This window comes from Pelecanus crispus, chromosome 8 (genome assembly GCF_030463565.1).
Source record: "Pelecanus crispus isolate bPelCri1 chromosome 8, bPelCri1.pri, whole genome shotgun sequence".
Lineage (NCBI taxonomy): Eukaryota > Metazoa > Chordata > Aves > Pelecaniformes > Pelecanidae > Pelecanus > Pelecanus crispus.
In genome coordinates, this window is record NC_134650.1 from 10,695,251 (window position 1) to 10,719,378 (window position 24,128).

Here is a 24,128-nt window from a genome sequence, read left to right on the forward strand (position 1 = left end):
CTTGAAGCTTGCCATAAAGTTAAGTGGCAGTGTGATGATACTGCTGATGAGGGAGGTGATGGTTTCAGCAGATATGCTTGCTGTGCAGGTGTTGTGGTTTGGGTGGGTTTTCTTAAATACTTACTCCAGTTGGGCTACCCCTTTCCCTGTGCAGGGATTTATTCCTGTGACTTTTCTCATAGCGGAGCGCAGACGGCTGCTGCTCTGCCCGCACTAGCACAGGTTCAGCATCGCAGCCTCTCTTTGTAAAGGCTTAAAGCTCATATACTTTGTAATGCTACTTTGTACGAAGGAAACATTGATTGATGACCTGTTTTTACTTGACTTCAAATACTTCTTAAGCTATGAAGTAGATATAATTTAATTTTCTTTCCATTTTATGTTTTTTCAACCGATTTGGTTTTGATTTCAGAAAAGCTTCTTTAAAACAAGAATCTTTGCTAAAGAGAATTTATTTTTTGGCTTTCATCACAAGCAGTTACTAATTTCAGTTCTTGACTTTGCTTCAGTGTTGTTCTTAATCTCATCTCCTTTTTATCTTTCCATGCAACATTCACAAGCAAAGATTATTTCCCAATTCCTGTCTTCTTTCCTTCTATCTGTATTTGTTCACTTCTCAGTGCATGAGTGTTGGAGCTGAGTGAAATAATGAACAATGGATCCCTGAGCCTTCTTTCTACCCTCCCATCCTTAAGAGCAGGATGGTGTTAGGAGTTGTAGTTCTAACTATCTCTGACTGTCAGCAGCAGTCATTGTATGAGAGTTGCAGCCATCACTGCTTCATTTTTGTGACCAGAGTTAAAGGATCTGGACCCCCCCCATCATAGGAGCTGTATGGGCTCGGGACAGAAGGATAAACCTGAGCTCAGAGGGCTGAGGTTGAAGCTGCTCTGCTTTGTCTTAAACTGTAAGTTAACTCAATGAAGTTGAACTTCAGCTGGAGGTAAGCACCATCTCATGAAAACTTTTGGGATAGCTTTAGCAATGCCCTTCCCAGCTAGTTTTGGGAGTGCTTTTAATAGAATTTGCCCCAGTTGCTGCCCTTCCTTTGCCAGGGCAGAGGGTGAGTAACCTGTTGTGTGATGGTGAAATGGCAGGAGTTGGGAGTGTCATGCTCTAGGCATGGCACACCTGTGACACCAGCAGTGTGGTTGGTTGTGTTAGTGGATACTACTTCAAGCAGACTGTTTGGCCCAGGCTAATCCAGGTGCCTTCAAATGTCATCTCTCTCTCAAGTTTGCTTTGTTAGATGTATCCCCCCCCCGGCTTCACCCCAGTACAAAGAGCTGTTGATCTTCAGCCGGTTCAGCCATATCTGGGGGTGGATTAGTGGCTGGCAGGAATTAGGTGAAATCCTTGTCAAATCATCCTGTTCAGGAAAAAACTAATGATCATTGAACTTTAAGGGAAAAAAAGGTGGTGGTGGGGAAGACAGTGGACTGACCCTTGCCAGGCTTCCAGTTCTAACTAATAAGAAGTAGGTATTGGGAATAGTTTGTTTGCAATCTTGGGGGTAGGTGGGCTGCAGGGAGAAGCACGAGAGTTGCTGCCCCAGGAATGAGGAGCTTTGAAGAGAGCACTGGAAGCTTATGGGGCAGAGCTGTTGCTGCCTTCTGCCCCTGGTGCTGATGTATGCGCCGGCTTGTGTGCAGGGTGTGACTTACCTGGCAGCTACTGGTGTGGTGAGATCTGCTCACGAGATATCCTGTGCTCCTGCTGCAGGGCCCTGGGCAGCTCTCTGCTGCACTTCGGCCCACATGCTCAGCGGAAAAGGCTATTAGTGTCATTGTTTATCCTGTATTGTTTAATTATCGTTTGCATGTGCCTCCTCCTTTTATTTTCTTCCTTGGCTTTGATTCTGTCCACTTCTTGCCTGAAACAGGCTTGGCAGGATCTTCCCCCATTATTATTGGGGGTCAGTGGCTTCCTTCTTTCTTTTCTCCATCCTTCTCACGCACAATCTCTTTTGCTGCCCCAGCCTTTTTCAAAAAGCATGTTCTGTCCCTTCACTGAATTATGTCATGTTTATAATTAAGTCAGGAATGAACTATAATAGGGCTATTTTGTCCAAGCATTTCCATGATGGCTTTCCAAAGCAGGTCTGAATTTGAAGTGTGCAGGGCTATGACTGTGCTTGGACTCTGGACAGCTAGGCTCTTTTGGTACATGATACTGAAAATCTTGGCCTGTAACAATATATATATCTGCCCCTTTGTGTGCAGTTTGGTCTTACCGTGGCTCTGCCAAGATGTCACGTCCCCAGTCACGCTGTTGGGGCACACTGGGTGTCTGCAGCCATGCCACGCTGTGCTGGAGATGATGGTACTGCTCTAGTTGTTACGCAGAGATGACCAGTGTTATAGGAAAGGTGCACCCTGGGGCTTTCAGCATATGTGTGTCTTTGTGGACTTGTGCTTTGTGCCACTTCTTCCAGCAAGATTAATAGATTGAACAGCAGCTTCAAGTGACGTAGCCAAGAGTGGTTACTGGATAAGTGTTATTTTGTCACTTTTTAATGATGTAGTTATTTTAAAGGGAAGAAGATTGGAGAGAGACAGTCGAGGTCCAACAGTATGTGTACAATCATATTTGCTTTATGGTGAGAATTTCAGGAGGGCAGAGATACTGTTTGTGTAGTTGTCTTGCTTATGAGAAAGCCTCCTTTCTCATGCAATAACCAACAGTCGGCGCTCAGCTTCACTTAGTGAATTGCAAAGATTGGTGTGTTTTGGCATAGTACAAATTCAGGAGGTGGCTTTCAAGGTAGAAGTGTTTGTGCAATCCTTCTGCTGAACCTCAGCTTGTGACCCCTTCCTCAGTGATCATTTGGGATCTTGCATTGGTGGAGAAGGTTTGATTAAAAACATCTGCAAGATACATTCTTGTTTTCTCCAAAAATAGCACAAAATGGTCTGAAATACTGTGTATCGTCTAGAGTTTAGGCTGTAGCTTGTCCCATCTGAACAGCAAATTAAAGCCAAACAGTTGATAAAAGGAGTGAGTACTGTCTACTCTGTTAGGAGTACATCTAACAATACAAAAACTGTGATGTTGCTCACCGACAGAGTAGGGCACTGTCCTTCCCTTCCTCACTAACCCAGTCTCTTACCTGCTTTGAATTTCTTCTGTCTATCTCCATGGAGTTACAGCATGGTACCTACCTGGTATGCAGTGGCTTACAAGTTTTTTTGTTACTTAAACACTTGAACATTTCCATGCTCTGTAGGTAAACAGTACTCTCACCGTATGTAGGGATTACATCTGAAGTTCATTGTGTTTAAAAAAACTTGGGCTTCCTCTAGCTCACAGAAAAGTTGCCATTACTGCAGGGCTGAATTTTTGGCCATCAGGATATATTAGCAGTTTGATCTTGGCATAGTAATTGTTAATTGTAATAGGAATGAAATTTGTTGTATTCTGACCCAAGAAATACATGCTTTTGGGGCTGTAATTCTGGCATTGTGCAGCAGAGTTCAAAGGAAGAGACTTACTGTACCTGGAGATGATAATAACTGCTGCTTTCACTCCTCTGCTAGGTTTTTTTTGTGTGTGGTTTTTTGGTTTTTGGTTTTTTTTTTTAAGTGAAGACATCTCTGGCCAGGTGGTGGGTATTTAGGGGGAGCAGAGATAAAATAGTGCAAGACAGTGACCTGCTGCAGTGTGTCCTGTCATAGGGCTCTTCCTCGGGGCATCAGAACTTGGTGTGCTTCCCGATCTGCCTCTTCCACCCACTGGTGGGGCCTTTGTGGTGGGTGGTGATGAGGCCAACATCTGACTGCTAGTGCTGGCAAAGGGAGAGAGCAAACCGGGGCAGGGGTGTGGGGGGTGGGGGGTGTGGAATGAGAATAGCTGCGGAAAGAGGTAACTGTTTAAACATTATCTGAATAGTTTCTTGAAAGCCACGTCTGTGTGGGCTATTAGAGGGTGACAAAGAGTTGATTTAAATGCAGACTTGCCTCTAGGCAGGGGATGTGGGTGTCCCTCAGGTGGATCAGTGTGAATGGCTTTGGCAAATCTCCAGCATAGTTTTCCTGCTCTGTCCAGCCGACTGTGCTCAGGTTACATTTGTCAGTAGGATGCACATACATCGTGTGTGTACTATGCACTGCATTTGAGATAATCAGTTAGTTATGATATACATGGGCCCCATAAAGCCTAGGGTTAAAAAATGTGTGTGTGGAGGATTGATGCAAAAATCACATTTACAAGAAGAACACAAGCTGGAAAAGGACCAAAAAAAAAAAAGGGGGTTTTGCATCTGAAAGCGCATCCGCATTTTAAAAGCCCCAGCAAAGGCAGCACCTCTGGTTCCCATGCTCACGGATGCACGTTTTTGTTCCAGAAAACCTGTGTCTGTGTCGAGGTGGAGGCACGGAGGCTGCAGCAGGGCAGTGGCAGAGTGAGGGTCTGCAGCCCGCTGCCCGGTGCTCCTTCACGATCTCCATTCCTGAGCTCCTGTTCAGCGATAAGTTATTGTGTGGCTTTTGATGACTGAGTGAGAAGAATTTCAGCAATGTAGTCTGTAATGTCATTACCTGCTTTTTTTCATGTAGCAGAGGAGTTTATCCTTTTGCATTTTCTTTAACCATGTGAAGAAAACCCATAAAACTCAACCTGAAGCGGAATATACCTTTTATTAGAGAGGTCTGTTGCGTTTTAGTTGCTAGGTTGTTGAACTGTGAATTGCTAGAGACGTGCCTCGGGAAGGGTGGTGAGCAGGATGAAGAAGTGAAGTGAGAAGGTGTGTATTTGTGCTATGACAGCTTTAATGAAGAGCATATTGCCAATGCTTATTGGCAAGAATAATACCTGCAGCACTTCATGGAGGTGAACCCACCTGGGACATGTCATTGGCTGGTGCTGGTAAACAGGCAGGATACCCTACAGCTGGGCACAGGGACTCCTGTATCCCATGAAAACCTATTGTACCCTGTCTTGGCTCAATTAATCACAACGCTGGTAAGCTCCTGAATCATCTTGGCAGAGGTCCTGCTGGTAGCATGCTGCCCAGCCAGAGTGTGCGTACTTAGCAAACAACACGGGATCTGCTCTCTGCTCTTCGATAGCGAGGCAGAAATGGCATTAAGCAGCTTGAGGTTTTTGTGTGTTGAAAGATTTTGACATTCTTGTGATTGCTGTGTAGCCCTGTGAAGCAGAGTGGGTTTGGGTGTCTGTTTCTACGGAGTTGATACTTGTGAGCAGGTTTTGGAGACAGGAGAGCTCTGTGTGTTTGTCTGTTAGAGGAGGGATGGCTGCCTTTGTGCTCCCTTTCTCCTGCTCTGTAGTTTTGGGGCAGAGCAATGACAGTTCTGCTCATATAAACTAAAAATTAGGACATAAGGTTTTTTTTTTTTTTCTGATTGTACCTGGTTTCAAGTACAAGGTGAAGCTTTTTCCTGAGCACATCTGAGAAGCAGGGCAATTACTAGCTTGTACATACCAACTTTTTTTTTCCTAATTGATAAACACTTAATTTGCTGTTCTCATCACCTTCCAGTCAGGAATGTTTCATTGTCTCTTACTACTACTTTTTCTGTACACTGAAACCTTTGAAATGAACAAATTGGTGTTAGTGATGTAATGGGGGCTAGTAGTGACTCAAAATACTTACCTGCTCAAATGTGTCAAGTTTGAGTGCAGTCATTTACCAGAGGTCATGTTCCTTACTAAAAAAGTAACAAAAAACCCCCTCGAACCCTGGTTTATTGTTTTGTTCTTTCAGAAGGATGGGGAGAACGATTGTGTTCTTTGAAGGTGTAGGAGCCACTAAGTAAAATCAGGACTTGCTTTTTAATGTAAATGTCTCTGGTGGCCAGATGTAATCTGTACAGAAGGGTGGGTGGAGGCGGCAAATCTCTTTAAAAGCATCTGGAGCTTTAGTGATTTCTTGTGTTCTGGTTTTTCCCCAAAGATCCGAGCCAAGAAGAAACCTACTCCAGTGAAGTATGAAGTTGGGGATCTTGTTTGGGCCAAGTTCAACAGACGCCCATGGTGGCCATGCACAATTTGTCATGACCCAGTGCTGGACTGTCACTCAAAAATGAAAGGTACTGTATCTACTCAGACCACAAAGTGGAGGTGTTGTGTATGGCAGGGTGCTGCAGTTTTTAATTAATTTAAAAAACATTTCTGGCCCTTGAAATGTGTGAAGAAGTAGACTCTATTGTGGAAGACCTGGATCTATAAAGTAGACCTAGATCAGGGAGGTGACAGGAGGAAGATGGGGCTGAGTTTGATGGAAGTGGCACAGATAGCTGTTGGACATGTAGGCTTTTCTTCCCAGAGCATAGGAAGGATGAGTAGCTGGGCTGAGCTCAGGGCGGTGCAGAAGAAAGAACAGCCTCTCAAAAAAGGGATGCAGAGAAAAAGGAGTTGGATCAGGGAGGTGAGGATGGAGACGTGCAACGGGTGGGCAAGCAGAGCTGGGTAGCCTGGAGTGTGTGAGGACACAAGGTCGGCCAAGCTTGGAGAGCCAGAGGCTGGAGAGGCCGAGAAGCAGGGTGTGGGGTAGCGCAGTGTAGCTGCCGAATGCCTGAAGGTGTGATGGGAATGTGTGAGAGGAAGTGAATTTTTTTTTTTGTTTTGGTCTTGTTTGGCACAAGGAAACAAGGGGCTGTTTATGGGGAAATATCAGAAAAACGTGGAGGTGGAGCAACATATGTGAAAGTTTAGGGCATAGTGTGTCAGAGAGACTAAGAGCCAGCTGAGTATGAGGGGAAGAGATGGGGGAAAAAAGACAGAGCTGTACGTGCATGAATGTAGGGGAGAGCCAGGAAGGAAGAGGGTGTTACAATCTCAAGGCAGAGGAGTGTAGGTGAGTGATGGAGAGAACAGAGGGGAAGCAATTGTTTGGAAATTGCAGCTCATTTGAAGGCTCTCACAGTGCTTTTAGGATCATACTAGCTGCCATGGGGAGACTGCCACAAATGGAAGGGCTTATTTATTTGTTCTTGGTTTCCCCTTATTCTTTTTGTTCTGTGGGCGACTGGAAACCCCTTGAACTGGTGCCATCTGCCACTGACAGCTCTGAAGACTGGTGAGGTTGCTGCTCACTGATGTATTTCTTTCCAGTTTTTATAGCCTTCACCAGCCGAAGAACAAAGTGCTGAGAGCAAGTAGACTTTTTTTCCTAGTGGCCCATCAGCTCAGAGCCCTCTGCTATTTCTGTTGAGACACAGAGTAGCTTTTCCTACATTGTGCTCATGTCATCCCCAAGTCTGGTTGCTGTAGTCTTCTTACTTGCTATTTTTCCACCTTCCCCTTCATCCTTGGGGAAGCATTCATCCTGATTCTAGATAATACTGAATGTGCTGTTTTAAATAGTCCCTTTCGAGCTCTCAAATTCCTGTCAAAGATGTTGCCGGAAGATATGCCAGACATATTCTTCCCCCACATCCCTCCCCATGAAGTTTTGGACAGGATTTAATGTATATAGCTGTCCAGTAATCCCCTCTCAGCCTGTGTATGAGGATTTCTAATAAAGGAATTCTGCAGGGAGGAAGCATGCTATTAACGAATTCCAGCAAGGTCTGATCTCCAGCTACACGATAGACTCTCCCATTATGTTTTATCTGTGTTCAAACCAATAGAGCTCTGGGGACAATTGCGTTTTCCAGTTGTGGCTGTATGTAACCTGCTCAACTCCCCTCCCTGATGCCAAGGTGGCAGAGTGGGTGGATCTGAACTCTGATGCTTTTGGGCAGGGGGAGCTGCTGGGGCACTGTAGGAAGCCAGGTCCTCCTGCCTTGGCTCTCCTGTTGCCATGGGAACAAGCCCTTCAAAACAAAGCAGATCGCTTCAAACTCATCACTTGTGCAAAAACCTCTTCTCCTCTTGGGTTTGAGGCATGGTGTTTTGTTTAAAATGGTTTGCCTTTTGTCAGCAAGCCATTGACTCGAAGATTTTTGCAGCTGGAAGATTGAGGCTCAGTGGCTTGAGTCCTGCCCGGTACTGTGAATGGGACAGATGAAGTCTGTCATCTCTGCCCTTGGTTTGATGCTGCCCTGGTCATTATTTGTCATCCTCTCAGTGGTCTTGGTCAGAATCTCAATGTTGGCATCACTAAAGGCCAGGCTACTGCACTGTGCTGGCACTCCTGGAAGAGGCAGCACAAACCAAATGGGCTGCGATGTCCAGGCTACGTGTTTAGAGAGTGAAGGTGTTCCCAGGAGAACATGAAGCACATGTTGTAGTGAAGTGCAGGGAGAAGTTTTTATCACTTGTTCAAGCCTTGTTTGCTCTGTTCTAATGCTTGTAACTTGTCCTTTTTCACCAGCACACCTGGTACTGGTTCAGTTCTTAATTGTACCATGTCTGTTCAGCATTCTTGCACAGAAAGCACCTTTTGAAAAATCTTTGGTTGTGCCCTTATGATTGAGTTTCTTCTCTTACTCTGCAGCTTTGTGCCCAAAGTGTGCAGATACTCATTGCAACTAACACTTTGTCATGTTGCACCTAGTCCTTGTAGAGTGTGTGTGCATATGTGTACTTAAATAACTGCTGTTAATGTTTTATATCCTAAATAAGAGTTTGCTTGGTAACAAAGCATTGAACAAGATGGGACATATTGTGGTGGGGGAAATTCAACCTGTATGAGTAAATCCTATCCAGAAGGATGTCATATTTGGGTGTTGCCAGCACACTGTTGCCTTTTCCCAACGGTCAAGCGGACTGGACTGCTTAATCATTAATCAGGGAGTAGCAAAAAAGAAATGTCCTGCCTAGCATGTTAAAATGTCTGAAGGGAAAAAATATTTGGATATTTTTGCAATTTCTTTTGCAGCCAAACTGTAGTTTTTGCTCTGGAGAGATGACCCATCTTAGACCTGTTAATCAATTGTTTGTTACCAAAAAAATTAGAAATGGAGAGTAGCAACACAGAACATAGACAGCAGAGGTCAAAGGGGTGTCCCTTAGTTCTGAGTAAAAATCCGCAGAACTGGCATTCATGTGGGAATGTTATTAAGCAAAAAGTAGTTGAAAATTAACTGGCAAATTGTTACCGTTTTCTGTGATTCTTCTTGTCTGTCTTTATTCTATTATATGCAAGGGGTTAATTCTGTTGAATTTCTCAAAATAGTTTCCAATCGGAGACCGTACCGAGAGTACTATGTGGATGCCTTAGGAGAACCTTCAGAGAAAACCTGGGTGGCTGGGAAAGCTATTGTCCTCTTTGAAGGAAGACATCAGTTTGAAGAGCTGCCTGTTCTTCGGAGAAGAGGAAAGCAAAAGGAAAAAGGCTACAAACATAAGGTGAAAGATCTGTTTTCTTTAATATGTTTTTGATTCTTTGGATCTGCACAGTACAAAGTATTCTCCTTTATGCCTGGAATTGCACTTTGACAGCTTTCTTCTGTGGCAGTGACTGCAGCAACATGATCAGGGAAGTGATCCTTTGCATCTATGATCCTTTCAATGAGCATAGTTTATAAGCTGCCAGGAGTTTCTAGGCTCTCTTTTATGTCAGGGTGTGGCCTGCTGCTTTTATTGCCCTGGACAGCTCTGGGAGGCAGAGGAGTCAGGTCTCTGTCCGTGTGAGATGTGTTCAGCAGCGCAGCCCTCTCCTGATGTCTATTACAGCATGCTTCTAAATAACTTCCTGTGCTCTCTGGCAGCCTCTTTTGGCTGATCTGAAGCAGAGGTGGAGTTGCACGCTTCACTAGATCACTGACTGAGATAAAGCAGTGGGGTTTTTAGCCCTGCTTCAGTAATTCTCTTTATAGAAACTTGTTAGGAATTATAATTTGACTTGGGAAACGCTTGGTCAGTGAGCCTGTGGGAATGAGTTTTGTGGCTCATCGCATCATCTCAGTTTCCAAACATAACAGCCCGGAGCAGTTGTAGCCAGTATAATGTAACGTGACACAGAGGGTCTGGTCTACGTCTTTAGGAAGGTGACTGGAGAAATTAACTTTTTAGAATTGCTGAAGTGAAGAAGTGTAGAGGCTACTGCATTACTGTAAGAGAACAGATAGTCATACTAGGCAATGGTGTCTGGTTTTCCTTTTTCTCTTTTTCCAAGAGGTTTATTAGCAGTTATGTACTTAACCTATGTTACTGCAAAACCATCAGATTAAATGTGCTCTTGCAGATGTGAGTTCCCGGGTGTAATGCTTTCATTTGGTTTTCCTTTTCCAAGGGCATGTTCAGTATCTTCTCTAAGGACTTTTCTCCTTGTGTTCACAGCCCCCTACCAACTAGTTACATGCTCCCAAATAACTTTTCTGGTCCTAGAAATGCTCCATGATAGAGTCTCATCCTGTACATAAATGGCAGCACCAGTGTGGCAGCAGCAAAGGGAATCTGATGTTTGTTGCTCGTGTAGATGTCCAGGTTTGCCTCCCTGAAAGCCAAGATGTGATGCAAAGCTGCGAATATTTGGCTGCTTTGCTACCAGGCTCCATAAAACTTATTAATCTGCTGAGATGAAATTTTGTTGGAGTGTTTTGTGTTGTGGGTTTTTTTTAAAGTAAGTGTCAGACATTTGAGTTGTTCCTCCTGCCTTAGAATTGGTTTTGATTTTAGGAACAGTTGTGAAGCCTTTGATTTGCTGTTGTGCAGCCAAGAACAGCACGCACAGATAAGAAACAAGTTTCTTGCTGTTTTTAGATGTTAGCAGAGGTTCCTGTCCAGTATGGAGAGTGCTTTTTGTTTTATGCTAAAGGTACAGAGTTAAAGCTATGAGATGTCTAGGTAACAGACGTCTTAAATTTGTTAGAGTATGTTTTAGATGTGTGTCTGGATCTCACGTTTGCACCGAGGTGAGTTGATGGAGAGGGAAGATTGAATTGTGCTCTGAGTTCAAGGGATGCAGAAAGAATAAAGAATGAGCAAAGCGAACATGTCTGCTCAAATATTTTAAGGAAAATGATGCTGCATTTGCCTGGAGGGGCTTGTTGACTGTTGCTTTGCATTTCTGTGCCGGGGATCCATACCATATGCATTCCCCTTTACAGGCTGTTGTGTTCAGCATGTGCTGGGATGCCAGGTCATCTGGTTCCTGGGAGACCTGTGCTTGCAGGACCTTTTTTCTGTGGTGGGAACGCACAGGGATTTTTATTAGTCTCAGCAGTAGTGCAGGGTATGTACCCAGGAGAAGTATTTTCTGTGTTCACTAGGCACAGTCTCTCGGAATCCATGTGATTGTCTTAAAGATGCAAAGTGCAGGACTGTCACTCTGTTCTGTGCCTTGTGTGTCTCTACCTCACTTTTATCTTGTTGCTTACCGCATCAAATTTTTCTTTTTTTTTTTGTCTCCTCCAACTTTAAGGTTCCTCAAAGATTTATGGCTAAATGGGAAGTCAGTGTTGGACAGGCAGAAGACATTCTTCTCGGGGGGGCAGAGGATCAAAAATGCAGCCAGAACTCCGGCGAGCTGGACAGCGAGAAGGAAGTGCAGTCGGAATACTATGCTAATGGCCCTGGAGCAGAAAGGGACAGGCAGCTGAACGGTTGTTTTAAATCCTTGGCATTTGACTCCAGACACCTGGCCAGTGAAAAAGGAAAACTGCGCATTAAGTCACATGTGAAAAAGAGCTCTGACAGCAGAAAAAGGACTAGAGTAAAAAAGAGTGGTGCAAGAGGGGAAGCATCTAGGGGAGAAATCAAAGAAAAAATGCCAGAGAGCATAGTTAGAAACATGATTGTTGGGGACCTACCGGATAAACATGCCTCTCATGAACTTCGCCGAATTGCCAACAGCCTAACGGCATCCAGTAGCACCAGGGAAAACCATTTGCTTTCCTCCTTTGGAGAGAGACGTTTTGAAAAGACAACTTTGAAACCGGACTATGAGAATCGTAGAAGCGATGCTCTGAAGAACATGCTACAAGGGGATTTGTTTTCCAGTGCATCTTTGCAGAGAGAGAAGAGCTCCCTGGGCATTTTGTGCAGTTCCAAATTACAAATACACTATTCTGCATCTGATACTGGTATTGAGAAGAAGCAAACTGAATCAGATTCATCCTCTTCCCTCTCAGATGGTGGGAACAGTGATGTAGATACCATGGACCAAAGTTCAGAGAGAGCCTCTAGTGCTCTTGAAGTCAGTGATTCTTCAGATAAAGTGGAGAAGGAATTTCCTATGATGTCAAGTGGAAACATTAAGCTTTCCATGTATCTTTCTCAGAAGAGCAATAGAAGGGCCAGGAAGAAGTTATACAGAGATCGCAAACCTCTGGGAGGTTCAGTAGCCAGCAGAGTTGATGCTGAATTTGCAGATGGGGAGCTTGAAGTGGGCTTCTCTGATGCTGAGAGGTCATTGACAGCTCTTGAGCGCTCTTCAGATGTGAGAAATGACAATCTTTCCCTAGCACACAAGCACACTACTCCCCAAAGTATTTCCAAGGACAGCTCCTGGCCTGCTGTTGCAAATCAAGCAATCCTAAAACCGAAAAGCATGAAATTGCCCCGAATCAGGAGTATAAAATGCAAACATAAAGAAAAAGTTGCTGGGTTGGAGCCTTCTCTTGCAGAAGAGGAGGGTGGTGTGAATCGCTGCTCTTCTGATACCAAAGGTTTCTCTGGTCTTCAGAGAGATTCTCTTCAGAGAAGCGGAAAAGTTGATGGTCAGAAACTGTTAAACAACATGCATGAGAAACCCAGGGACTCTGCTGAAATAGAAACGGCTGTGGTGAAACACGTCTTGTCAGAGCTGAAGGAGCTGTCTTATCGGTCCATGAATGATGATGCTAGTGACTCTGGTGCTCCAAAGGCCACAGTACCTTTACTTTTCTCTTCCGCCTCTGGTCACGGTCCTTTGCCTATTGAGCCAGATTACAAATTCAGCACCTTGTTAATGATGTTGAAGGATATGCATGACAGTAAGACAAAAGAGCAGCAACTGATGACTGGTCAAAATATAGTCCCATTTCGAAATACCAGCACAGCTGATGGTTCTGGAAGCAATTCTGCAAGTGGTCTGAAGTCCTTGTCTATTGTAGGTCCCCCATATAAAATAGAAAAAAATGGAGATTGTGTCCAGGAAACAGTAAATCCAAACTCAGCTATAAGCAACTCCTCATTTTCACGCAATCCTCCAACCAAGTTGACGGGGATTGGTACTAGTAAAAGGGAGCCCGCGAGTACTGCTGTTTCTGGGACAAACGGCACAAATTGCATGTCCAAACGCAACTGTTCAAAATCTAAGCAGTCATCAAAGCTTGGAGATAAAACAGTTTCAAACAGAAAGGACTTAAAACCAGGAGGGCCAAGTAAGTTGCTAAGTCGGTTATCCAGAGATTCAGGAGAACATGCATTCCGCGTTCACGGTTTGGTTACCAGTCCTCTAGGTAATGAAGCAGAAGATACTGAGAGGAAAGAGTCTGTTGATTTAACAGAACATTCAACTGATGAAGACTCTGCCTGTTTATCTGATGACAATTTAGATCGTATTGGAAGGAGACCTGAAGCTGGTAGAAATATTGAGAGCTGCACTTCTGCTGAAAATGGGGAGAGTCCAGACTTGGATTCAGAGGCAAATAGTGAGAGCTCTCTTGGTGATGAGTCTAATGATATAAATCACGTAGTAGCACCCAAAAAGCGATGGCAGCGTTTTAACCAAAGCAGTGCTAGATCTAATAAGCACATCAGTAGATCTAGGGAACAAGGAAACTTGGAGAGTGCCTTTGGCCTGAATTCTCGTGGCTTTTCACGGAAGGGAAATGAGTGCTTGGGACGTAGGCATTCCCCTCATTCAAAGGTGCTTGAGGGAGACCTGACAGATCAGGACTATGAGAATCATTTAGACTTAGTTGAGAAACGTTTGAATGTATGTGGTAAGCCAAACAACAGTGTGATGGACTCAGAAACAGAGCTTGGCAACTTTGCTCCCCAGTCTGAATTCTCTGCACAAGGTAAGGGAGCTGGACTTGCACCAGAGTGTGTATTTGTATACATTTTATACTTTTTCATTTAAAGCATAAGTTATGGAACTTGGGGCTGTTTGACACCATGGAGTTGTATACGTCTGAGATGAAGAAAGTGTGATGCATTGGTTTTGGGTTCTCTGTAAGCATGGAGAACAAAGAAGGCAGAGCGATTATGGGATTTTGCTTAGCTTTTTGGTCAGAAAGTTTAAATACATTACAAATCATTAGTTCCTCCATAGCGAAAGGTAAAATAAGCATCCTTCTGAGTTTGGGATTTTTTTTTTTTCTTAAACTTATACCTTCATAATGTATTGCTTAGAGCCATGTGCTTGGTGTTGGCTGGATAGATCAGCACTGGAAAGCTGTGGGAAACTGAGCCTCAATGGCTGCTCTTTTGGTCATCATCTGTCCATCCCCATGTGTCATTGTTCCCCCCTGCCCCCCCAGTGCTGTTTGACATAGAGTCTGTCTTTGGTTTATTCTGTAGGATTTCATTGAGACAATGTGTTGAGGTGTTTTGGCATTTTAGTGTGGAATTTTATTAGCTGCTAATAACAAATTGGGGAACCCCACAGATTTCCTAATTTACAGCTCTGATGTGGCTGCCTGAGAGGTGAAGGGGAGAACAGAAGAGGGGGAAGCTGCCAGGGAGGCTGGGTTGGAGGTGGGACTGGAACATGGTAGACAGAAGTAAGGCAGCATCATTGGAAGGGAAATCACCTAGGAAGGAGGAGGCTTCTGAGGACCACAAGGCCAGACAGCCCTGCCTCTGCCACAGAGATGGAGACATTTGGTAAAAGAGAAAAAGAAAAAAAAAAAAAAAAAAAGTGTGTGCGTGGAGGGAGTAGGTCCAGCAGAACCACATTCAACACATACCATCCTGAGGCTTCTGCAAAGAATCTGGAGAAGCAAACCTTAATGAAAACAACAAAATGAAATTTTTACATAGGTTTCGCCAAACGAAATTGTTCTGATCTATTTGTGATAACATAAATTAATAGAACTTGTCAGACTTTTGAATGTGGGTGCATTTAGTCACTTGCATGTTCCCTCAGTGCACATTTTGGTGTGTGTATTTTGCTATTAGTGGTTGCTGGAGGTTGCCTGCACCTCTGTTTGTGTGGAAGAGGCAGCTCCTGGCTTAGCAGTCATAGGACCTGCCCAAGGCAAGTCACAGCAGGCACAGAAAACGAGCCCATAGGGTGTAACGCATGGGGTAAAAGTTCTGGTTTGAAATCATGTCAAGCTTAATCACCCACTGACTCCTCTAGCTGTGGCTGCGTGTTTTTGAGGACTTAAGTCTTCACGGAGCAGGTGAGAGGATGCATGTTGTTCCGGGGCTGTCAAGGCTCTGCCGCAGGGGTGTCACAGCCTGCTGGAGGGAATGAGTTCCTTGTTTGCACTAAGATGCAGCTGGGTTCTCATGGCTTCATGTCGGTTTTGCAATTGAAGCGTCCCTGTAATGTTGCTATGTGAGATAAAGATGCAAGTCTACAGAGAGAGCTAGAGAAGAGCTGCTAAGAGGTAGTAATATTAGAGGGAAGTGGCAGAGGAAGGCAGCAGGCTCCTGGGCGAGGCAGTGCAGAGCTGTCCTGGTACTGCGCACAGGGATGCAGCAACAGTGGGGGCCTGGATTCGCTTGCAAAAGTGACAGATCAGCAACTGCAGTGTAATCTAATTCCCCTGCCCGAAATAGCACGTGAGCCTTGAAGCACACCTGAAGCTTATCTATACAGATGTGCCATAGGGAGGCACCGGAGTGTCTGTGTATGAGGAGCTGCCTGGACTGCTGTTAACATCCCCAGTGTGCTGGTGGTAGTGAGTAAACCCCTAATGCTGTGAAAAGCCCATTTGTGGAAACCAGTCTTCCTTTTGTATTGGGCAAGGCCAATTACGTAGAAAGTAGAGAGAATGGTGCTGGAAGTTAGACTAACTGCTGCTTACAGAAGAGAAGGAGTTTCCTCTGTTTGCCAGTGCTTTGAGAAGATGTGGCTAATCCTTGTCCGCAGCAGGCAGAGTATCAGTGTAAGAGATCACAACGGATTGCACTCACAACTGTGTAATTTCCACAAAGCTCAAACTATATAAAGTCTTCATCATAGTTCAATGGCAACATTTGCATATTTTTGCTACAAACTTTGTGGTGCGATTTAGAGCAAATAAGGCAGAAGTGAAGATTGGTGGAATATGCTAACTTAAAACATTTTTATAAATAATAGTTTTGTCAGGTATATGATTTGCCAGTGCCAATCAGACTGCACGTGGGATTCTTTTATGGGATTTTCTTTGGGGAAAAAAATGCAGTTAAGCCAGCCCTTCTGGCACATTGCTGTGCTCTGCTGCATGGCTTTGGAGCTCTAAGTAGTTGCCCAGTGAGGATACTCGGCCTATAACTGGTTATGTGCTGAAATGTGTATTTCACCCAGACACCTGTGCAGAGCGTTAATAGAAGCTGAAAATAGCTGTGTTTGAAAAAGTTGTTCCTTTCTTCTCTTTTGGCCAAGTTTGATGTTTTCATGCTTGTTTAACCACAAAGCCACAATAAAGTGTAGCAATCTTGTCCAACATCCCTGTTCTGAAGTGTTGCACTGGAATGCTTTGTTATAAAATGTTTCCGTTTTAAAGAAGAAAAAGCCACCTCCCACATGTGAAAAGAAGCAAAGAGAATATTTAGTGTTTGTTCCTAAACATCCAAGAGACCACAAATGTTTTCATGACTAGGAGAAATCTTTTGACAATATTATTTAATAATTTTGAAAACTAATAAAGGGGAAAATTCAACGGTATTCTGGGAAGTGAGAAAAAGACATAAACTTGCATTATCTTGCTTTTGCAGCTTGTTGAGCAGAGATGCTGTAGAGCATTAGGGCTCTTTTTTTGGAGCTTGCCGTGTGTTGGGGTGTTGAGGTGGTATAGCATGGGTGGTTAGGTTTGTATCGAGGAAATACCTGTTAACTGGGTTTCCCTTGCGATGGTGCAGCATTGTGCAAACAAAGACATCTGAGCCCTCAAGAGCTTGCAGTCGCTGGCAAGGACTGTTCGCTCCCTGATCTCATTGTGGAATCTAATGTTGGTAAGCAAAGGCAATAAATGGGCTTGCAGTAGCAGATGGGGAATACAAGGCTCTTGTAGTACATACAAAAATATGCCAGGGAAGAGGGGAGGGGAAGGGAAGGAGTTCGTTTTATGTGTTACTAGTGAGACTAGTGACTGAACTGTGTTACAGGAAAACAGTGTTTTCCCCTGCCACTGCACTAAAACCAAAGGAGTTTGGGTTAACAGCAAAAGTAGCATGATGAGTCTGAGTTGCTAATGGACTTAGGTTTTGGTAGAAGTACTGCAAGAAGGTTAGATAGTTTGTCTAGGGAGATGTTGGGTGAAATTCCAGGAGCCTCTCAGTCAGATATCTAATGGTTTTTGATTTTTTTATCTTAACTGCTTGAAGTCTCTTAGGTCTTTAAAAACCCCACCTGCCCTGTCAGGACAGTGCAAAATAGGAAGCTCAAAAATTATAAAGAAGTATAAGGGCTCTTCCCACATGGAGCCCCTGGAAGAGAAGGCAGGAGCAACTGTTATCTACAGATCACGAGGAGAATTTTTTTCTTGTGATCCTCTCAGAAACACAGTCTTGAAGCTGCTTTCCTTTTTCTTAGTACATTCAGAGAGGAAACGCCTTAGAAAGCCAAGTAAACGGCTTCTGGAATATGCAGAAGAATATGATCACTTATTTGCACCCAAGAAAAAGTCAAAGAAGGTCCAGGAGCAATTGCAAAAGGTGGGTGAAGGCTAATGTGCTCTTCGTGGTTATTACCCTGAGGCTCTGGTCTGCTTGCTTTTGATGAGTTTTTGCTGGCTGAGTGTTGTTGTGTGCAGTGCCACGCAGGATGAAAGTTTTCACCAACATGTTTCGCTATGCTAGGTGAATTCTGTGGTGAGGTCTGAATTTGAAGGAGGTCTTCCTGCACAATGCAGTCCTGACAGAGATACCCAGCGGGGGCCGAGTCCTTTGGTTTCAACTCCATCTTCAACCAAAGAGTCCCCTCCCATCCTTGAAGCAGAATGCTCCTTCTCAGAACTAGGATCCCATTCCACTGATCCTACTGATCAACTTCTAGAAGGACCTTCAGATTTTCCAGAGCTGGTGCTGTCTTCCTCAGATGTTTCTGAAGTTTCCGCTTCTCCAGATGCGGAAGAGAGATTCCTGAAATCAGGTGAGCGGGAGGTGGTGTGATTCTGCTCCTGTAAGTGAACGTGTCACAAGTTCAGCAGAAATTGTTGCTTTGGTCAGAGTGAAAAGGTTAGTAGTTGGCGATCTGTTAGTTTGTTTTCGCTTTGCTTCATTCAATCACAATTACTAGTGCTGGGAAGGGAGAGGGGGCAGGTGCAGTGGGTGACCCAGTGAGCTGGATGACTACACTTATTCTTTTAGCTTTCTGTAGTGTATGATGGTGCTCCTTAGGTCCTGGCACAGGATACCCCTTTACCCAAATTAAGAAAGTCATAACTCCTTCTTTGAGTCCTTGCCATCTGTGCTTGCAAACAGTGGCATTCCTTTAGCTTGAAGGTCTCTTGCTGCTGTTAAACCCTTTGGATGAACATTGCTGTCCTGAGGTTGATACACAAGGTCTTAATCTGCACAGCTTGTGGGGTGACCTTTAGCTCTCCTACTGAGCTTAGGAAATTGTAGCACAGAAATCCCTCTGGAAAAACTTTTTTTCTTAGAGGTTCTAAGCATCTGTAGAAATTGTCGGAAACTTGTACTAGCAGCAAGTCAGAGTCTTAGCTTTCAGCAAGGCACAGTATACAAAGAGGGAGTGTGGTCTGACAGGCTTTTCCCCTTTCCAGCAGAGTCAGTATCAGGGTCTACTTTGCAGTACGTTCATTCTCTGGTAGCATCTAAAGACATGTCCAGGGTTAAAGCCCTGGTGTTCTGCCTGTGTGAACTTGGAGGCTCTAAAGGGCCTATGGTAAAAAAAAAAAAAAAAAACAACCAAACCCAAAACAACAACAAAACACACACCCCACCACCACCAACAACCAACCAAAACCCACCCCCCCCACCCCCCAAACCAGGTGGACAGAGAGGTATGGTCAATGGGAGGTCAGCTAGCCTGTTATATTTGAGGGCAGAGGGGTTGCCTCTGGGGGCTTGTGGGTGTCAGATGGAAAGTTGGAGAGGATTAAAGGAGGAAAAACTGGGGATGTGAACCTGAGGTTGGAGATGCAGAACAGTACAGGGTGCAGCAGTGGGAGCAAACGTCCAGTATGCAGGGGTTTCATAGCTCTTCCCCCTCCTGAGAAAACTCCCCTCTTACTGAAGCACACAGAGCCCAAGCTATGAGAACGATGCCGTGTTGTCCCTCCCTTAGGTGTCTGGTGCATAAGCAGTGCATGCAGAGGTGTGTGTCACAGAAAGGACGTGGCCGAGGCTGAAAACAAGCAGAGGAACAGGTTAGGATGGGTAGCAGGCTGTTTCTGTGGACTGTCTTGCACTCATAGCATTGTCGTTTCCTGGTCGTTTTTATACTGTTGACAAAATTAGTGTGGATGAGCCCAGGTCTAGCAATTTGTTGCCTCCCGAGTGCCAGCAAAAAGCTTGAGTAGGAAATGGTGCAGGTTACAGCTAGTTTGTTTGGGGTGTCTTTTCCCAGGTAGTTTTAACTGGGAGTGTGTCCTTTAGCCTGTTTACTATGTGCAGCATGAATGCTGGTGTGAGTGGTGTGGGAGTGGAGGCAGGGCTGTATTTGTCAGTGGTAGGACTGGCTTATGCCAGATCAAAGTGATTAGGAAATTACGATCTGAATTGCGCTGCCAGGATGTGTTACCTGCTGGCATTGACTTCATAGTCTCTCTTCTGTGGGTAGATTTTTGCATTACACATTGAGGTATGCCCGAAGGTCGTGGCAGACTGAGGTCCCTTTTTGTGGAAGTTGTACAGAAACAGGTAATTGGCATCTCTGCCCAAGGAGCTTATGATCCCAAAGACAGGGTGAAGCAGATTGTTTTGAACTGTTGGCTGATATTTGCTTAATGCTCTTAGTCTGATTGAAGAGAAGAAAACCCCGTTTATCTGATGTGAAGAGTTTCATTGCAGGAAACTTCGAAAGCAAGCGTCAAAGGAAGCCCACTAAAAAGCTCTTGGAATCAAATGATTTGGACACTGCCTTTATGCCAAAGAAGGATGAGTGGACTCCCCCAAAGAAGGTACTTTTCTTCCAGCTCTTTTAAAAACCGGATAGAAAATGAGCCTAGACAGCAGACCCTGCTGATGAGACCCAGTGCAATGAGCTGGGTTTTTTAGGGTTGGTTTGTTTTTTTTTTTTTGGCTGTGGCCCAGGAGCAAAGGGTCCACCCTTCCCAAAGGTGCTGGCTGCTGTGTTATGATGGAGAAGTCTGCTGATTACAGATGTGTTCCCCACCCCGCCCCACTTGTAATGGGGATTGGGTAGTTTTGGCTGTAAAATCCCCTTTGACCATTGATTTATATGGAAAAGGAGTCATCTGGATGCTGGCTGGGAAGGTGTGAAGGCTTTCTGTCACTGTTATGTTGCAGTGTAGCTTGAGCTTGAACTTAAGGCTTTGTCCTTTTCCATCAGATTTCTTCTGAGTGGTGTTCCCTTTGTTACCTTCCTGAGTGAGCTGGTGAATCATACATAAGTGCAGAGCTTGTAGCAGGATGGAGGCTTGAGTTGTATCACATGTAGTATGCAGTGCTTGGTGCATATTTTTAAAGAAAATGTTCTGCTCTGCTAAATGCTTGATATTCAGTGACATGGCTTGGAAAAAAGCAACTTGTAAAGAATTATTTCAGATGGTGTACCTGTACGAGACTTGTTGCCACTGTTTCAAAGGCTGACTAATAACAGTTTTTTCCTCCTTTCCTTTTTTCTCCTCTGTGTGGCACAGTCTTAATACAGTTATCATGGTTGCAGTAATGCAGAGGCCAGTGTATTTCAGTCTTAAGCTCCGTAAAAGCGTAAAGCCAGAAGAGTCTCTGTTCCTAGCAGCTTACAGAGTGTTAGCAGCCTTTTTGGGAATGCTCAGGAAACAATGGATGATGCTGGTGAGCACAAGACACAGCAGACTCAGCATCACTCCCTGTCCAGAGACTGACTTTGCCATGTGGGATCTATCACACACACAAAACAAATGTTTTCTTGTAAAGTCTCTAATCACTGGTGAATTCGTGACCTGAACTGTAAGTTACATGTTGCAGTCTGTTGTAAAGGGTCCGAGTGGCTGAGGAACGTGCATCTCTCGTTTGCATCTGGTGACTTGACTCTGTTGTGTATTTGTAGGGCACTGGCCCTTCAGAGAGCGACAGCTCTGAGCTCTACTCACCAGCCCACTTCTCGGACCTGGGAGAAGGTAAGTGAAGGCAGGGCTGTGTGGGTAGACTGTTGGTGACATTTGGATCAGTGCCTGTGGCTTTGTGTGTGTGTAAGGGCTTATGTGTCCTGGGCTCAGAGAGGTTGCTTGCCTCAGCTGAGGCAGTGGCAGAAGAAATAGGTACCAAGATTGTTTACCCAAGGTACTGTTATGGCTTTGATTTCCCTATGGGAAGTGGAGATGCTGGGCTCGTATTTCTATGAGATGATGTTCACTTCTCATTCATGGTCTGGGTGCTTGAAGGAAACTCACCAGCACAGGTCCTGTACCATTGCCCTGTGTTTTGCCTGATGGCATGCTGTGACCAGGCTTAACAGTGGCTGCCCTGTCCCGTGGACAGTTGTGCAGTTGCATTGTACTCCCTCCCTGTCTGCCTTTGTATCGCATTGGTATTGACATGAGGAAGTTTTTGTTGCAGTGCAGTGGGAGGAGGTAGTTACCAGCATTTGATTAGCAATGTAAGCTTCGTGCTGGTAGCGCTGCTTCTTTTCTCCTGGGGGGCTGTCTCAGGAAAGTCAGTGATATTGTTCAGCAGCCTAGCAAAAGAAGCTTAAACCAGTATGAATTGGTGGTCCTCTGATGGTTGCAGGGCAGACTGCCTGGAGGCTGGTATTACCCCAGCCCTTATGCCCTCAAAGACAGTAGGACCCAGCCTGAAGCTCTCAGCGTGTAGAACTTGCTGGTGGCACCTGTAGCAAGGGAATTATTTCTGCGTTTTCTTTGAGTGGTCTTTCTATTGCATCCCAGCTTCTGAAAAGCTCTTGGAGAAGCAGCGGAAGCGGAAGCGACAGCGCCATCCCTCTGCAATGCATTCCAAGAAGGAGAGAAATGAGGAGGGGCTGGGGGAGACCCCACACTCTGAGGTACTGTTGGGTCTTCCTACATGCTGTCATCCCTATAACCTGTCTGCTACTTCCCAGGGCACTTTGCAGAGCCTAGGCCAGGTCATCTTTGGCTGGCTGGCATGTCAGTTGGGAGTTTGTTCCACTGATGTAGTCGCATGAGCTGGGGTTAAAGCTGAAGATACCACCTTGATTTAGTAGCTATTTTGTGATGACTGCTTAACTCAGGCTCAGTTTTTAAGCTGCTGCTCAGCTAATTCTCCAGGAGAGAGGCTGTTCTGATCTGATGGAACCAGGTTTTGCCTGGCATCTTGTTTTGCACCTCAGAAGGTCTAACTGCTGTAAAAGGTCTTCTCTGGTAGTGGTGGTAATCTTGCCCTTTTACACACCAGTATGAAGTACCAGCACTAGACTGTGGACTTCAACCCCTTCTTCCACTTGCCCCTGCACGCCAGAGTGAGCTGAGAACCACATTGGAGGGGATGGGGGGAACTGTGACTGCTCACAGGAGCCTCTGATTCCATTCTGCCATCCAGCAGAAAGGGATAATTGGGGCAACTCCCTTCTACTGCATCCCAGCAGAGTCGGCGTACAAATATCTCTGACAAGCGCATTTTGCCTTTTAGGAATGAGCCAGGTATCACGAAGTGTAGGGGAAGCAAGACTTTTCCTGGGAGAGGCGGGACACCTCTGGGCCTCTCACCATCGCCTCTCACTTCCAGTGGCCCAGGTTCAGCAGCAGGCTGTTCTGTCAGGATAGTCAGTATGTATTTCAGGAGCCAATTATAGACATATATTGTTGTATTTGTTGTTGTTATACAGCTTCCAGGAGAGCACAAACATCACACTACTTTGAGTAGTGCCAGCCACCCTGCTGCTGCTTTTTGAAAAGGGCGCTTCTGATGGGGGTGATAAAGTGGGGTAATACCCCTGGGCCATGCAAGCCTTCCTGTGATGGTGTTAGTGTTCCTTCTGAAGTGTGCTCATCTGGAATCATGTTTCAAAGAAGCCTGTGCAAATTTGCCAATGCTGGGGGGTGGTTAATGCTGTCTGCTGTTAAGCACCCACTAAGAGAATGGCTCAGCTCTGAGCCAGCAAATTCTCTGTGAATCTTTTATAGGGAAGAAAAGAGAGGGCAATTCAGAGCAGCAAAGTAGCTAGGCATGGCTCTGAATCTTGCACCCACCATTCACTGCAGAGGAAGCCCAGGGAGTCTTAACTGCCTCCAGCCTTAGACATCTGTGTTGAGTACCAGAGTTAGGCATGGTAAACCATGCCAAAAAAAAAAAAAACCAAACCCAAAACAATGCTTGGCACGTTTTGCCAGCATCCATTTCTCTGTGATTGTGTCTCTTGGGCCACTGTGGTGAGAGTGTTCACCCCTTGACTTAGGTGAGTGCATAGGTACTGGTGAGTATCGGGGTGCTGTGGAGATGCAGTTGCACTTTCTCGTGGAATTCAGACCGTGGTGGTCCCTAAGTGACTTCCCACCCACTGGGCAAGGAACTCCACTTTGTGCTGAACAGTGCTAGAAGAAATAGACGGTCTGATGATGGTCAGCGAAGCCTTGGATCCAGCTGCTTTTGAAGGAAAAGAGGGCAGAGGAAAGCTTGTCTGTCTGGGCTGAACTAAGCAGCTTTCTCTGTCCTTGCCTGTCTGTGGAGCCAGGAGTGCAAGTTTACAACATCAGGGCAGCAAGAGACTGAGAGAAGGGGATGGAAAATGCTGTTGAAATGGTTGTCAAGGTTGTGAGCCAAGGTCAGGCTGTGCCAAAGAACAGGCCAGGCTTTTGAGGATGTGCCAGATACAGCAGCACAGATAGCTCTGGAAGAAGACCCAAGATGAGAGACCTGCCCTCTGTAGGAGGTATGTAGTTTTGCAGTGCTTGTGCTGGGTAGGGGAAGGAGGGGGGAGCAGTGTGACAGGTTCTTTTATTGAGTGATGGCCTTGAATGGTGATCCCCTTCTCCCTGTTCACAAAGCACAAGTATCTGGCCTTGCCCATCCTGCTTAGCTCTGACATTCCCTTC

General features: G+C 45.2%; 1 protein-coding gene across 1 annotated transcript in view; it reads left to right on the top strand.

Annotated features, from left to right (window-relative positions):
• Positions 1 to 24,128, top strand: part of NSD1 (nuclear receptor binding SET domain protein 1) — a 66,364-nt gene that overhangs the window by 12,240 nt on the left and 29,996 nt on the right. Inside the window, exons 2-9 of the mRNA XM_075715544.1 lie at positions 5,912 to 6,047; positions 9,080 to 9,252; positions 11,270 to 13,853; positions 17,522 to 17,643; positions 17,788 to 18,079; positions 19,963 to 20,072; positions 21,167 to 21,236; positions 22,005 to 22,120. Of these exons, the coding sequence (XP_075571659.1) occupies positions 5,912 to 6,047; positions 9,080 to 9,252; positions 11,270 to 13,853; positions 17,522 to 17,643; positions 17,788 to 18,079; positions 19,963 to 20,072; positions 21,167 to 21,236; positions 22,005 to 22,120 (3,603 nt within the window). The remainder of the gene's footprint in view (positions 1 to 5,911; positions 6,048 to 9,079; positions 9,253 to 11,269; positions 13,854 to 17,521; positions 17,644 to 17,787; positions 18,080 to 19,962; positions 20,073 to 21,166; positions 21,237 to 22,004; positions 22,121 to 24,128) is intronic.